This window comes from Sinocyclocheilus rhinocerous, unplaced genomic scaffold (assembly GCF_001515625.1).
Source record: "Sinocyclocheilus rhinocerous isolate Xijiao unplaced genomic scaffold, SAMN03320098_v1.1 scaffold5589, whole genome shotgun sequence".
Lineage (NCBI taxonomy): Eukaryota > Metazoa > Chordata > Actinopteri > Cypriniformes > Cyprinidae > Sinocyclocheilus > Sinocyclocheilus rhinocerous.
In genome coordinates, this window is record NW_015650801.1 from 32,200 (window position 1) to 45,276 (window position 13,077).

The following is a 13,077-nucleotide window of genomic DNA, read 5'->3' on the forward strand; positions in this document are numbered from 1 at the left end:
ACGGCATTCTTATGGAACTTTTTCTTAAGCATCATTTCTTTTACAAAGTGGACACTCAGAGCTGGACTCACTGAGCTTTGATGAGAAGATGCTGACCTCAGACTTGAATGCATCAGGATTCCCCTTCTTGACACGGGATATCAGATAGCCAATCACAATGAGGCAAAGCACCAGTAACGCAGCCATCACAAAGCCCAGCAAAGCCATGTCCCCTGCACGGTACCCTTCGTCGGGCGACTGGACCCCCACTGCTGATATGGTGGGTGTGCAAAGAGAAAAATTAGACAGCAACATGCAGAAAAAAATATTAGAACCTTAACACTTAACACTTAAACAAGGGGTGTCCAATCATGCTCCTGGAAGGCCAACTTCCAGCAAAGTTTAGCTAATCAAGGTCTTCATGATAAACTTCAAGGCAAGTGTGTTGGAGCTGGTTGGAGCTAAACTCTGCAGGAAGGTGGCCCTCCAGAAGCAGGATTGGACACCCCTGGGTTAAACTTTATAGGAAACTAATATTTTCAAGAATATGGAACCCAATAAAATCCTTAATTAACAATTTTGATTTATAACTTCATATTGGCATAGGGGTCAAGATTAGGGGTGCACTCTGAGAGTTTGAAATAATTTTATATATTGTTTAATTCTTGAACAAAGAATTATAAGATATCCGAAAATTAGGTTATTGTACTATGGCCTTTGTTTAGTTCTTGCTTATGTTTATGTTAGGGAAAAAGCAGTATCCTGAGAGATAAGAGGTGTAATAGTCACTAGTAACTTCTTGTATTCGTATATTCGATATTTTAGTCAGTTAAATTATTTCACTGTCAAGTATCTTAATAGTGACATGTGGGTGTAAATGCATTCGGGAATTTGTATATGTACGTATGTGTATATATATATATATATATATATGGGTGTTTGGATGCATGTTATATGAAAGTGTGTGTATGGGTATATACATACATCTGCATACATATGTAGTCAGCTAATTAGTTAGCTGATCACTTTGTATACAATATTCTCAAACAATGGCTGTGTAAACCCTGTTGTCTACACTTACAACTGCAGTATTTAATATACAGGCTATTAATGTTCCCTGTTTGTTTAAAGCAAAAAAAAAAAAAAACTTTATAGGAAACTTTCTTGAAGTATAACTTACATGGTACTACAGTCACAGAAAGACTAGCTGTCCCTGTCTCACCAGTAGACACATCCACTGCCCGAAGCTGGTGACAAAAGAAATAATTTTCAGTCACACTTTATATTAAGTATAGCCTTAGTTACAATGTACCTAACCATTTGTACAATGTACCTAACCAGTACTATGTACTGTACATACAAGTTTGTGCATTTGAAGTACTTAAATTAACATTTGTAGTTTCACTGTTAGCATTACTCCAACCGTAACCCAACCCTTACCCTAAACTCTAACCCCTATAAACCTAACCCTAGCCGTAGCAGTATGTGGGAATTTTCCAGAACAGCAAGAATGTAGTTATACAGTAAATCCATAGTCTTGTAGGTATTTAATGTTGGTACCTAGTAATAAAGGCTACAGTACCTAAAATACAGTGTGACTGAATTGTCTAATTCAGGTTTTGAAGATTTTAGCCTTAACACTGACAGTCTTCAGTGACAAAGTCTCTTGGACCCACTTTATATTAAGTGTATTTAACTGCTATATACAAACATTTAAAATAATTATTTGATACAATGCATTTATTGTGTACATACATCCGTTTACATTGTACTTTAATTTATGTTTCAATACCAACATGCAAAAAACTGTATCTGTAATTAAGTTCTGTAATTACACTATAATTATCCCTACCCACCCTTAAACCTACCCATACCACAAAACTTGTCCCTAATCTTACCCATGTCCAACCTCAATATCAGCAAGTGTTTGGCAATACAACATAAACACAACTGCATTATATCAAATACATTTATTTTATTTTATTTTTCTATAAGTATAAATTGTAAAAAAGTATTTTTCAAAGTTGTAAATAAAACAACAATTATTACATTCTGTTTTACAAGAAAATACTATTTCAGTCTTTCCACTTAAAAAATGTGTTTAATTCAATATGTTACTTGCAGTTTCTTTGTAATTCTTTGTGAAATTTACTAGCAAGTGAAAAACTCTCAGTCAGAGTGAAAACTGTTTCAAAGTAAGTCCTGCACAATTTGTCTAGTGTAGTAAATTGCCAATATAAAGTTTGACCAGTATTTCAATAAAAAGATAAAAAGTATACAGATTTCATATGCAAACAATTACTATCAACTAGTGGTTAAAATATTCTCAAAATAGATGCAGCAAAACATATTTACTTGCCTGCAAAGCAAAGGAATCAGTCCGAACGGCTTTCTTCAAAAGTATAAACCCATCTGTTGTGATATTAACATAGCTGCTATATTGCACTTCATATCTTACGTCAGGATTGATTCCCTGAAAAATAAAGGGAGAAACTGGCATTCTCTTATTAAATATATTCAGTCTTTATGGTTGACCATAATGTTGCCAAGTAGGATATTTATCCTTGATCAAAACATTTCTCTCAAACAAATATTACCCCCAAATCTAACCATTAACTAGCTTGTTGCTTAAGCCCCAACCCCAGACCTAACATCAACCCTAAACCTAAAAACGGATGTTATTCCAAAACCATCAAGGACGTAGCTCTAAGTTCACATGGGTAAGTCACAGTACAATGTCTGCATAAAAGTAAAAAGTAAGTAAAACTTACACTCGCAAAATCTTCATCCCTTGCTCTGACTCTGATGGGTCTGTTGGATGTCCTGTCCCTTAGCACCATGTTTTCAGGCCCTGAATTACTGTAAACATACCCTTCATATCGGTCCTTCTCAAACCTTGGAGCATTTCTGCTCTTTTTCAATACATCAATAGTGACTGAAGTGGTGGCAAACTGATCTCTATTTACTACCTGGGAAGCCTGGGAATGACAGATAAAGGAAGGTCGCTATTATCAAAATTAAGCAGTGAAAATTGTATTTGCTCTCAGACCCAACCAGATATCACGAGGAAGCATATGTAGACTAAACTTCTCAAAGTCTTCAGAATATGCACAAGAAACTCACCAAAACTAAGAGAGATATAGGGCCAGCTATATCTGCTGGTTTCAGCATGGATATGTTTCCAGATTTCTCATCAATCTGAAATATGTTGTCCTCATTTCCTAGACAATTACAGAAATGATTGTGTTCATGTTGAACATTGAGTGTGTAGCAGAATAACAGTTATGTTAGGAAAAATGCTGGTTACACTTTATTTCGATAGTCCACTTTAGACATTCTATTAACTATAAGTAACTTTGTAACTACATGTCAAGTACATGTCAACTAATTATCATTAATTTGCAACTACATGTCTACTAACTCTCAGAGTAGACTGTTAGGGTAGGTTTAGGGTTAGTAGAATGTTGACAAAGAAAGTGTTAGAAGATATTAAGCAGACAGTCTACTAATACTCTACTAACTGCTAGCTGACATGTAGTTGCAAAGTTACTTACTGTTAATAGAATGTCTAAAGTGGACTATCGAAATAAAGTGTTACCAAAATGCTTTAATACCTCGAACAATTTTATAGCTTATCTCTTCATTTATGCTTTTATCTCCATCTCTGGCATACACTGGACCTGGCTGCAATTGCAAGGCTCCATCCTGGAAATATCAATTTAGTATGTATCATTTCAACACACACCATTGCATTTATTAAAGATAAAGTTCACCTCAAAATCTCAGGCCCTCAGGCCATCCAAGACTTAAATGAGTTTGTTTCTTCATGGGAACAGATTTGGAGAAATTTAGCATTACGTCACTTGCTCACCAATGGATCCTCTGCAGTGAATGGGTGCCGTCAGAATGAGAGTTCAAACAACTGATAAAAACATCACAATGACCTACAAGACTCCAGCACATCAGTTAAAGTCTTGTGAAGCAAAAACGCTGTCTGTTTACAAGAAACAAATCCATCATTAAGGTGTTTTAACTTTAAACTATAACTTCTCCTGTATTTTTCCCCTGATTCGGACTAAAAACCTTTTTAACTGGAGAAATCAATATTATGGATAGAGGACTCACATTTTAGCCCGAAGTGATGCCAAAAAACGTTGTAATGATAGATTTATGATAAACATACAGCTTTTCACTTCACAAAATGTTAATTGATGGACTGGAGTTGGTTGATTACTTTGTGATGTTTTTATCAGCAGTTTGAACTCTCATTCTGACGGCACCCATTCAGTGCAGGGTGAGCAAGTGATGTAATTCATAATTTCTCCAAATCTGTTCTGATGAAGAAACAAACTCATCTACATCTTGGATGGCCTAAGGGTAAGCAAATATTCAGCAAATTTGCATTTTTTGGGGGGTGAACTATTGCCATGGTCATAATATTAATGAAAATGTACCTGTTTCTCTGTTAAGTTCACCCTGCCCCTGTAGCCCAGGCTCAGGCAGATTTTGGCATTACCAATGGTTACTCTTGTACATGGTTGAAACCAGGGAGGACGGTTATCAATGTCTATAATATTGACGAAGATGGTTGCTGAAGCTGTGAAAGAGTGTTCAACCGGTTGTGATGGAGGTGGAGTATCCTGTAAGAGTCAAGAATTGCTTGTGTCATACTTGAGATCAGGAGAGAATTTCTGCAATTATCACATTCAAATAAAAACAATTTTTACATACCTGCACATACAAGATCAGTTTCACCTGTTGGATGACATCGTAATCTAAAACTTTGTTCACAAGGATGTTTGGTGTGTACATGGTCTCAAGTCTGAAGTGTCTGTTCTGTAAAGAAATGTTTATATTAAAGGAATAGTCCAAGCAATTATGCAAATAATGTCATTTACTGTTTCAAACCAACAGTCCTGCTGAAAACAACAGCATATGCTGGTTAGGTATGTTTTGAAGCTGCTGTTTGAGCTGGTCCTTAGCTGGTCATGAGCTGGAGCTAGTTGCTTAGGACCAGCTTTGGACCAGCACATGACCAGCTTAAACCAGCTCAAACCAGCAGCCATGCTTCAAAACATACCTAACCAGCATATGCTGTTTTTTTTTTTTCAGCAGGGAGCTCTAAATTCTCACAGTTTTTTTTTATTTCAGTCGTTTTATTGAATGTCCATTCACTCACAAATTTGATGCTTCAAAAGCTAATATAGATTTTATCCATATGAATCGAGTGGTTTAGTCCAAGACTTCTGAAGAGACAAGGTTGCAAGCGTGCATGTTTGAGCTTGCATTTACCATATTTGATGTGTTCTATGAGTGTTGATCAATGTTTATATGTGAATAAAAGCCTACATTATTCACTATATATGTTCATCATATAAAGCAATTGTGTTTTTTTTTTTTTCAAAAAACATGGACTAAACTGTTCAATTCATATGGATTATGTTTACTACGTCGTTATGAACTTTTTGAAGGATTTACCCAAGCTGAAGTTTTGGGTTAATGACCCTTTCAATGCAAGGTCAGAAACTTCTCCGATTTCATTAAAATATCTTCATTTGTCTTTTGAAGATGAACAAAGTCTTATGGATTTGGAATGATATGTGGGTGAGAAACTGATGGCTGAATTTTCATTTTTGTGTGAACCTTTAAGCTTCAGACTGATCTTCACACAAAGCTAGCATAATACTTCAAACAGCACACCAGCCATGTTTATGATGCTTTTACGGGTTTGTCCTTTTTGGAGCTTGACAGCTTCTGGCTCTGGTACTTTCAGTGTATGAAAAAGAGCAGCTTGGACATTCTGCTCAACTTCTCTTGTTGTTGTCTACAGAACAAACTCATATGGGTTTGGAATAACATGAGGATTAGAGAATGATGATGCACTTATTTTGGGGGTAAACTATTCCTGAAATATATATATTTTTAATCTTCTCAATAGAGAAAAGGAATTGATTACTTACCACAGTTGGTTCCATAGAATAATACAGAACCTCAGAATCATCATCTATTGCTTCAATCAGGGCAATGCTGGTATTAACTGGTGTGAGCTATGCAACACACAAAATGCAGCATTAATGGACTAGAATGGCAACATCCTCACTTTGACAGTAGATTTAAAAAATGATGAACAAGCTGTCTGACTTAACTTACAATGTATGCAATCATGATTTTGCCAAGAAGAACGTATACTTTGATCAACAAGTTTTGCTGGTCCTAACAACATTTATATAAAAATGATCCATTCCTAAACTACGCCTGAATATTTTTTTTTATTTTGTTTGTTTAATATGAATGTTGTTTAAGCTTAAGTTTAACCTTATCTCTAAAATTGGGTTTGGATTGATTGGTTGTTGGGAATGTTGTTCCAGGACAAACAATTATTTAAAACATGTCCTACTAGGACAAATGTTGAATAACAATATGCTCTCACCTCATTTACGTCAAGTGTATACTCGCTCTTCTCAAATGATGGAGGGTTGTCATTGACATTCACAACACGAACAATCACAGTCAGAGTGATCTGTAGATAAAATGTACAAATTAATATGAAATGCTAAAAATGAACAACAACAAAATAACTACTATAGTAATCCTCGATATAACAGTGACCCCCCAAAAGGACTGGAACATTGGATGTCATTACATTAGATAACATAATACCAAGTGGCATCTGCAAACAAATTATAAATGCTAGAGCTTATCTCACACCAGTCTACACTTTTCTGAACCATTCTTGCAATTACTTTAAATCAGATGGTTTCAGATTTAATCAGATGGAATTTTTAGTGAATATATGAAGTCACTCAGGTATCCTAATGGAGCAATCACAGATGTAGTTCATTGAAATCCAAGTAGTGATTTATTTATTTGTTCATTCTGTGCAGTATTTATATTATTTTGTCATTTAAAACCTTAAAATGTATTTTTGTGAAATGTTTTGCTTAAAAAGTGTGCTTGTGCTATTTTTCTTTCAATTAAATGACAAATGGGTATCATATATTATCTAATGCTAAGACTTTTTGTTTTTGCTTTGCATTCATCTGCATAGAATCCATACTTGTAATTGCAGTTCTGAGTAACTTACACTTCTGTGGCCAGTTTTATTGCATCGGATCTGGACAGTTAGTTCTTCAGGACCTGAAAGTGTCTGGAAAACAATTTAATATAAACTGAAGTTAGGATCAAACTTCTGTGATCTTTCATTATGTATTTCATGAGTAGTCCAGTGTTAAACCAAGTCATGTTAAACCAAAGTCATATCAGTTTAAGATGGTCAAGCTGGTTCTGGTTTGTTGCTGGTCCAGTTTGGTCTACCACCAGGTTTAAACCAGGTCCGCTGTTATTTAGTGTGGCTGATTAACCATTATCTAAATCAATTTGGATCAGATAAGGACCATGAATGACCAGCTAGAAAACATGTAAACATAGCTACCATCTTAAGCTGGGTTTAGCTGGGTTTTCCAATAGTGTCATCATAGCCTTGTTACTCAAACTGGCACAAGACAATGGAAAGTCATGAAATAAACATACTTCAAAGTCCAGGCCTTTCTTTGCTATCAGTTCTGAACCTCTCAGATCAAAGGCATTCCAAGGGTTCTCCGTGAGATTCAGCGTTACATCCTTTGTTGTTGTGTTAATACGGACAACAACTGTATCAGCTGTGTTATTCTCTTTAATTGTCACAGGCTCTGAGGGGACTGTACAAACTGCAGAGAGAAAACAAATATGTGACCCTGGAGCACAAAACCAATCAAAATGATCGATTTTTCTTTTATGCCAAAAATCATTAGGATATTAAGTAAAGATCATGTTCCATGAAGATATTTTGTAAATTTCCTACCATAAATATATCAAAACTTAATTTTTGATTAGTAATATGCATTGCTAAGAACTTAATTTAAAGCAATCCATACATCAATGGAAAGCTTATTTATTCAGCTTTGAGATGATGTATAAATCTCAATTTTAAAAAATTGACCCTTATGACTGGTTTTGTGGTCCAGGGTCACATATTACCATTTTCTTACCTAGCAGATATTACAAAAATGTTTTGTCATAATGTAATAAAATACAATAATAAAAATATTTTCTGTAGAAATTCATATTTTATAGATAATACATTAATACGATATCTTTGTTGTGTGAATGTATAAATGTGTATGCACAGATATATGATACTCAGTTCAGCATGTCAATTTAACTTTCTGAATCTGATTGTAATATGTAAATTTTTTTTTAATAAATTCAATTGACTATTTTAATTTGCATTTATTTATTCTAGAATTGTGTGAACATATCAATATTTTAAACTCCAAATGCTGTTTTTTTTTTTTTTCGAAATTGTACAAAGCAGTTTTTATAGCACATTAAAGCTTTTGAGGGGCAGTTTATTTTCTGTGATGACACAATATACTGTATGTAGGACAATATTTTGAAGCTCTGCATTCCTGTCGTCTGTAGAAAATGACAATGAACAGACATGGCATCTTTTTATTGCCACTGACTAAACTGAAATTACTTACATCATAAAAATACCCACAAAAAGAGACTGACACATGCCGTACCAACACAATAGCGTTGCTGACAAGAGTTTAGCAAATACTTAAATCTAAAAACTGAAACAAGAGTTACTTACTTTTATCAGCAATGCAGATTTTGTGAAGGAATAATGCAAATAAACACCCAAAGATGGTAGTTATGGATTTACGCTTAAATATTATGTCCATTTCCCAGTTTCTGATGCACACAAATAAGTATGGAGGACTATGAGACCGTGGCACCAGCTGGTACTTCTTCGCATAAAGCATTGACTGTGCTGGCCGATGAGTGGGAGTTGACTCCAGTCGCAATGTTTGTGACTTCATCTTACGGTCATATATTGCCTAAAGAGCTTGCCAGCAGTGGACTGCTCCCTCCCACCCAAATACTTGCATCTGTTTTTGAGAGATCATTTTGTATTAGTGGAAGCACCCTGGAATGGGAGGCCGTGTGAAATCTGATAACGTGAAATACGCTTAAATTACTGTCTATCCAGATGACTGTAAATTAAATCTTTATGCAACACTGGATTCATAAAAAGTGAAATTACAATAATAATAATAATAATAATAATTAGTTAATACTAATAATGAGATAACAACCAAACATTTAGACACATTTACTGTATTGCATTCTATAATGTAACTCTTCTCCACATTTTAGAATAATAGTAAAGTCTACAGTATGAGATAAAAAAAAAAAAAATCCTGCGATCTATATGCAGTATCGAAGGACATATGCTCAGTATTTAAAGTCTCTTATGCTCACCAAGGCTGCATTGCATTGATCAGAAATACAGTAAAAACAGAAATAATATGAAATATTATTATAATTTAAAATAACTGTTTTCTATCTGAATATATTTTTAAATGTAATATATTTTGTATTTTTTTCTTGATGACTAGAAAGAATAAAATGCATTTATTTGAAATAGAAATCTTTTGAAACATTATAAAGGTCTTTACTGTCACTTTTGATCAATAACATGACCTTGCTGAATAAAAGTATTATTATTATTATTTGTCAGATTTTTGAATGGTAGTGTATCATGGTTAAAAAACTGTAGTGATTTAAGAAATGTTTCTTTTTCATTTTTAAAATATATTCAAATACAAAACTGTTATTTTAAATTGCAATGATATTTCAGTATAGTATTTTTCAAATGCAGCCTTGGTGAGCATAAGAGACTTCTTTCAAAAACATTAAAAATAAATCTTAATTATTCCAAATTTTGGACTAATGTAGATCATATTTTTTTGATGAGAGATCTACCATATATCAGCACTAGTAATCATTGCTGCACTACACATTTAAGTGTTCTGATTTCAGATTCTGTGATGTGTGAAAGTACTGGCCCGAATGTCTTCTGAAGTCTTATGCAATAATGTGTGCCACTGATCAGCTCTGACCAAGTCTGAGAGTGAGAGAACACACCCTCTTTATGCAGTGTGCTATTTATTTTAGCCTATTTGTTGATAGTACTTAATTAATTTCCTTGAAAATATTTTGCCTCCTTCCAAGCCAATCAGAGCTCTTCTCCGCCACATGCGACCGTGACATCAGCTGGTATAATACATGTTTGGAGACAAACAAGAAGAAGCCCCTCTGCCACCCCCACTGCTTCTCTGTGTGGGAACAACAGAACACAGTGTCACATGAAGCAGACACATTGTGCAGCCATGTACATGTGTGCTGCTGTCATGGATTTGCTTGAGCAGGCCTTGCACAGCGGAGCTAGGATGCATTGTTTTGCAAGGTTTTTGAAAGAATTACAGGCTAATATAATGCTTCTCTCAAAACAGTTTCACCATTTCTATACTTTATAAATGACTTGGTCACTGAGATATAAAAATAACAAATATTTAAACCATTACAACCGGTCCTATTAAAACTAATTAAAACTATACAAGTAAAATTAAAAAGTGTTCAAACTTATAGAAAAAAAAATCACTGAAAAGAGTTAAAGGTTGCACCATTTATTAAAACATTTTTAGAAGACCAATTTAAGTTTCAGTGTTTTCAGATTTATAAGGGTTTAGATATATATTTTAAGAACAGTGTTACAAAATGTAATATGCTGTAATAGTGAAGCTTGCCTTTGCGTTTTTGAACAACAACCCATGACCAACTCAATGACCCATTCATTAAGACAGTGGTCATTTGCTTCATTCATGAATGAATCAGCGGGTTTGAATAAATCAGTTGAATCAATGATTCTATGATTCACTTATTAAGACTTGCCACCAACTATTGCAGTTTCATATATCATAGTAACATAAAAAAATTTTTTTCCAACATTTCATTTATATTCAAAATGTTATATATAAAACATCAATAATAACATTATTTATGCACTTGTTATTGTAATTGTATTCAATGGTAAGATGGATTTTGTTGATGCTGATTTAATTTGATTGATTTTTATAGCTTCGAATAACTAAAAGTAAACTTATTAGAAAAAGGAACACTTGAACACACATCAGCGTGATAAGAATTACCTAAAATTATGGAAACTATCTTTGGGAAAACTCTACATGGAGAGTTGGGAAAACTTATACTGCAGCCAGCCACCAGGGAGCGATCAAAGAGTTTTGGCTTCAATTTTCAGGACGTGAGCAAGGCACACTTGATGCAAGGCCATTTTAACTGCAAGTTTTTCGTTCACCAGCAGAGGTCAGTGCTGTGCAGGCTTAAAGTAATGAGTGAGTTGATTCAAGGAGATCTATCTATATATGGAGAAATCCGTAGCATTCCCATTCATGCAGAGGGCTAAGCTGGAACAGGACCTTGTGGAAGTATGCAAGTAATCTAAAATCTGCCTTCTTGGTTCAAGGGACCACAGAACATTCTTAACAGGTTCATTCCGATGTTCCCAGGGTTCATTCATATGTTCCCCAGATTTATATGTTAGAGTTAGTGTTGTGCTAACATAGGGTTAACTCTGAGAACATACTGAAAGTAGAGCAGATATCTTGAATGAAATATTACAAATGATATATAGGATTCAGATAATGGGATTAGGTGTTACATTTTTATAGGTACCAGCTCATGTGGGCGTAAAAGGAAATGAGACTGAAGTGCAAAGAAAGAGATATACCAAGAAAAGAGACATAACTAGACATAAATGTTAAATATTAGACTGAAATGAAGAACAGTTAGATTTAGGTTTTATGGCATTCAAAGAAATGTAGTGTGGGGATAGAATTACAGAAGATCAGCAAAGTAGAGGAAAACGACAGGAAATTTTGAATTGTGAATTTTGGGTTTCACTAATTTTAATTTATTTTGATGGTTCCCTTTAGACATTCTGTTGTCTGTAAGTAACTTTGCAACTACACATCAACTGACTCTCATTAGCGTATTAGTGAACTTTTATATTACACTAAGGGTTAGGGTTATGGTTAGTAGAATAAGTTGACATGCAGGCCTACTTGCAAAGTTACTTATAGTCGATTGTCTGTTGGGGGACCATCAAAATAAACTGTTTGGAGATATTACGCAGATAGTATACTTCCACTCTAATAACTGTTGACATGTAGTTGCAAAGTTACAAATTGTACAAAAGTCTTGCAGCATTTAAAATTTAGCCTCTCGCCTCCTCACCAGTGCATTAGCAATGCTGTTTTGTGTTGGCAACTTCTGTAGGGATTATGAAAGAATATACAGTAATCATAACCCGCCAAATTGGCTATAGTGTTTTGATAGCATTAACTGCCACGGTTGATTTTCACCCACAATTAGTAGGTGTTAATTTCAAACTATGTTTATAATAAAATGGAATGTTTGCAATTGAATGTTTCTTGGAAAAGAGTTTATTAAGTCAGAATACGCTGATGATTTGAATGGCTGTTAAGCCAGACGGCGTATTACAGCATCTACCAGCAGAGGCTAACTGCTCATGCTAACCAGCTAAACCTTGAAGATGAGTTGAGTAGATATAAAGTGGAGCATGAGAAGTTTAAAATGGATAAGCATAATTTATGAGCATGAAAGATTTATGAATTTTCAGGAATCTGCCAATGTGTAAATATTTTAGAAATACAGTGATGAATTGCAATCTAGGGGAATGCAAAGTATTTAAATACAAATACCAACAATGTGTTAATCTTCTCAAAACAGCATGCTCCATTTCACAAGTCCTTCTGTAGAAAGGATAAGGTAAATCCTATTTTCTCCCAAACCATGCCAACTTGGCTTGACAACTAGGACAGGGTTTGACCAAACAGGTTTTAGCATTGATGTCACAAATTCTTGCTATATTAAAGTAACTGGGTGCATGTAATATGCTGTCAAGATAAGCTGTAAAAAATATTGGTTGGCAACATCAATCTTTCAAAACAAGCCCTAAGCTAACCATTAAAGGAAACAGAGTTGATGAGAATTTCAGCGACTGAAATAGTTCAGTACACAATCAGTAGCTGATATAACAGAAAAATGTAACTTAGTGGTTAAGGCTCAGGGATGGTAACACAAACGTTGCAGGTTCACTCCTTGAAAGGAGTGATTTATAATCTGTGAGTTATGTCCAGTAGGTGAGCAGACCACTCAACACCCTGCTGC

At 34.5% G+C, this 13,077-nt stretch overlaps 1 protein-coding gene across 1 annotated transcript in view; it reads right to left on the reverse strand.

Moving 5' to 3' along the window:
* The window catches only part of LOC107712615 (cadherin-related family member 5-like), a 15,422-nt gene extending 6,702 nt beyond the window's left edge, over positions 1 to 8,720 (reverse strand). The window contains exons 1-13 of the mRNA XM_016517936.1: positions 8,615 to 8,720; positions 7,510 to 7,685; positions 7,064 to 7,126; positions 6,410 to 6,499; positions 5,940 to 6,026; positions 4,711 to 4,815; positions 4,434 to 4,619; positions 3,594 to 3,684; positions 3,103 to 3,200; positions 2,751 to 2,957; positions 2,339 to 2,452; positions 1,160 to 1,226; positions 97 to 251 (exon numbers count right to left, since the gene is read on the reverse strand). Coding sequence (XP_016373422.1) covers positions 97 to 251; positions 1,160 to 1,226; positions 2,339 to 2,452; positions 2,751 to 2,957; positions 3,103 to 3,200; positions 3,594 to 3,684; positions 4,434 to 4,619; positions 4,711 to 4,815; positions 5,940 to 6,026; positions 6,410 to 6,499; positions 7,064 to 7,126; positions 7,510 to 7,685; positions 8,615 to 8,705 — 1,530 coding nt within the window. The 5' untranslated portion in view covers positions 8,706 to 8,720. The remainder of the gene's footprint in view (positions 1 to 96; positions 252 to 1,159; positions 1,227 to 2,338; positions 2,453 to 2,750; positions 2,958 to 3,102; positions 3,201 to 3,593; positions 3,685 to 4,433; positions 4,620 to 4,710; positions 4,816 to 5,939; positions 6,027 to 6,409; positions 6,500 to 7,063; positions 7,127 to 7,509; positions 7,686 to 8,614) is intronic.
* Between the last annotated feature and the right edge of the window lie 4,357 nt (positions 8,721 to 13,077).